General features: G+C 34.7%; 1 protein-coding gene across 1 annotated transcript; it reads right to left on the bottom strand.

The window, feature by feature from the left end:
- Positions 1-488: 488 nt before the first annotated feature.
- LOC140964808 (probable calcium-binding protein CML15) lies at positions 489-1,611 on the bottom strand. Its single transcript, XM_073424754.1, has one exon. It carries the CDS (start codon positions 1,416-1,418, stop codon positions 888-890), a length of 531 nt encoding a protein of 176 aa, XP_073280855.1. The 5' UTR covers positions 1,419-1,611; the 3' UTR covers positions 489-887.
- Between the last annotated feature and the right edge of the window lie 307 nt (positions 1,612-1,918).

Below are 1,918 nucleotides of genomic sequence, written 5' to 3'. Positions count from 1 at the left end.
TTTTCTCATTTTTATGATATCAATCGTAAGAATGAAAGAGAAATATTATTTGATTCTATTTTCGTTTCATTCCAAAATTCATTACATTCTCACTTTATTTTATTTCAACATACCCCAATATGTACATCTAATATGTTATGTCTAACAAATCTAGCCGGTGGCGTAAAATGTAAATTAGGCCGTCAAACATCATTTCTTTGTGAAAAAATTGTAATTTTAGTCGAATTGGTTTATTTTAGATTTTAATCATATAACTTGTCATTATTTGATTTCATAATTTGAATTTTTCATTTTGGTCATATTTTATGCTAGAAGCCACTAAACTCACCAAATATAGTATATCTGGCAATGATGCTATCTCCTACTTAGTTTCTGTAAAATAATAAACTTATATTACACATATTAAAATAAATCTAAATAATAAAAACCAAAAAAATCAAAACGACAAATGATATTTCAAAATGCAAGTTTATCTTTTCTATTTATTTTTGCATATATAAATTTATTAATTGTATAATATAGACTTTATTCTTATAGATTTAATATCAAATAAAGTTGCAATTTTCCGGTCATAAAATATTACCGGGGCGGGTAGGAACAACAAACAAGCAAAATTTGATTTCTCACACGAAGCAATTCATTTCCACTTGATTTCCATCTTCTTATTAAATGCTACAACTTGCTTCTTAAATTCTAATTATTCTAACCAATCAATCAATTATTAAATTCATCGAACCATGCACTAATTTCAAGAACAACTCCACTTGCCATTTTTCTATTGCCACTGATTCCATCAAACATACACAAAAGAATAAGGACAACAACATAATGAATCAAACTCTACATCAGCAAGCCAATCAGCTGTAAGTCCAGTCAAAGTTAGTGTTCTACAGATGAAATCGAATTCTCGAGCCGTGTCGCGAGTCAATTAAAACACAAGTCGCAAGGCCAAGATAATCTGCGGCTGATCTTCCCAGCACATTAGCGAACTCACTAAAACTGATAACCCCGTCGCCGTTTGTGTCGGCCTCTCGCATCATGGTACTCAGTTCCTTATACGTCAGAGGATGTCCCAACTTCGCCATCTGCCCCGCCAACTCCGCTGCCGTTATGTAGCCACTTTCGTCGCGGTCGAACGACCGGAAAACCTCCATGAGCTGATCTTGGTTGATCAAGAGCTCTTCATTCATGTCAGGCATAAGGGTTTCCATCAGCTCGTCGAATTCGATCGATCCATTGCCATTAGCATCCATGTTGGCTAAAATGGCATGGATTTGATCGCCGGTAGGCTTCAGGCCGAGGGAGCGGAGGAGGGCCGCCAGCTCCAGGTGCGTGAGGCTACCGTCCCGGTCCATGTCGAACCGGTTGAAAATATCTTTCAGCTGTTTGAGCTGATCGGATTGGATCTTGGAAAGCATTTCGGTGATGGAATTTGGGAGAAAGATGAAACGAAGAGTAGATTTGTTGATTTTGGCTTAAAATCTTGGATTTTTGGGGAGTTTAATGTTGTGGGGTTGGTGTTTGTATTTATCGTGGGATGAATGCATTGTGATCTCATCCAGAAAGCGCGTTATATGACGAGGGGAAGAGAATCGATTGAGTGACGGTGTCAATGATAATGCTCCAAATTTTATATTTGTTGTGAAAAAGTAAAAATTTACGGTAAAAAAGTAAAAATCTCAAACTCTCAAAATTATCACACTACACACTTTATAATATTTTTCTCTCAACTCAATTGTGATTTTCTTCACAAATGAGAGATCTATTTATAGAAAATTTTTACAAATAATCCAAAAATAAAATACATCATTACCTACATCATCACACACTAATTTTCAATATTCAACACCTAATTTTACCTAATTTTCAACATTCAACATTCACATTTTCAACACAAATATTTAACACATTTTTAAAT

The sequence above is a fragment of the Primulina huaijiensis genome, chromosome 18 (assembly GCF_012295235.1).
Source record: "Primulina huaijiensis isolate GDHJ02 chromosome 18, ASM1229523v2, whole genome shotgun sequence".
Classification (NCBI taxonomy): Eukaryota; Viridiplantae; Streptophyta; class Magnoliopsida; order Lamiales; family Gesneriaceae; genus Primulina; species Primulina huaijiensis.
Note: the sequence above shows the minus strand (reverse complement) of the source record. Positions and strands in the feature narration are given on the sequence as shown.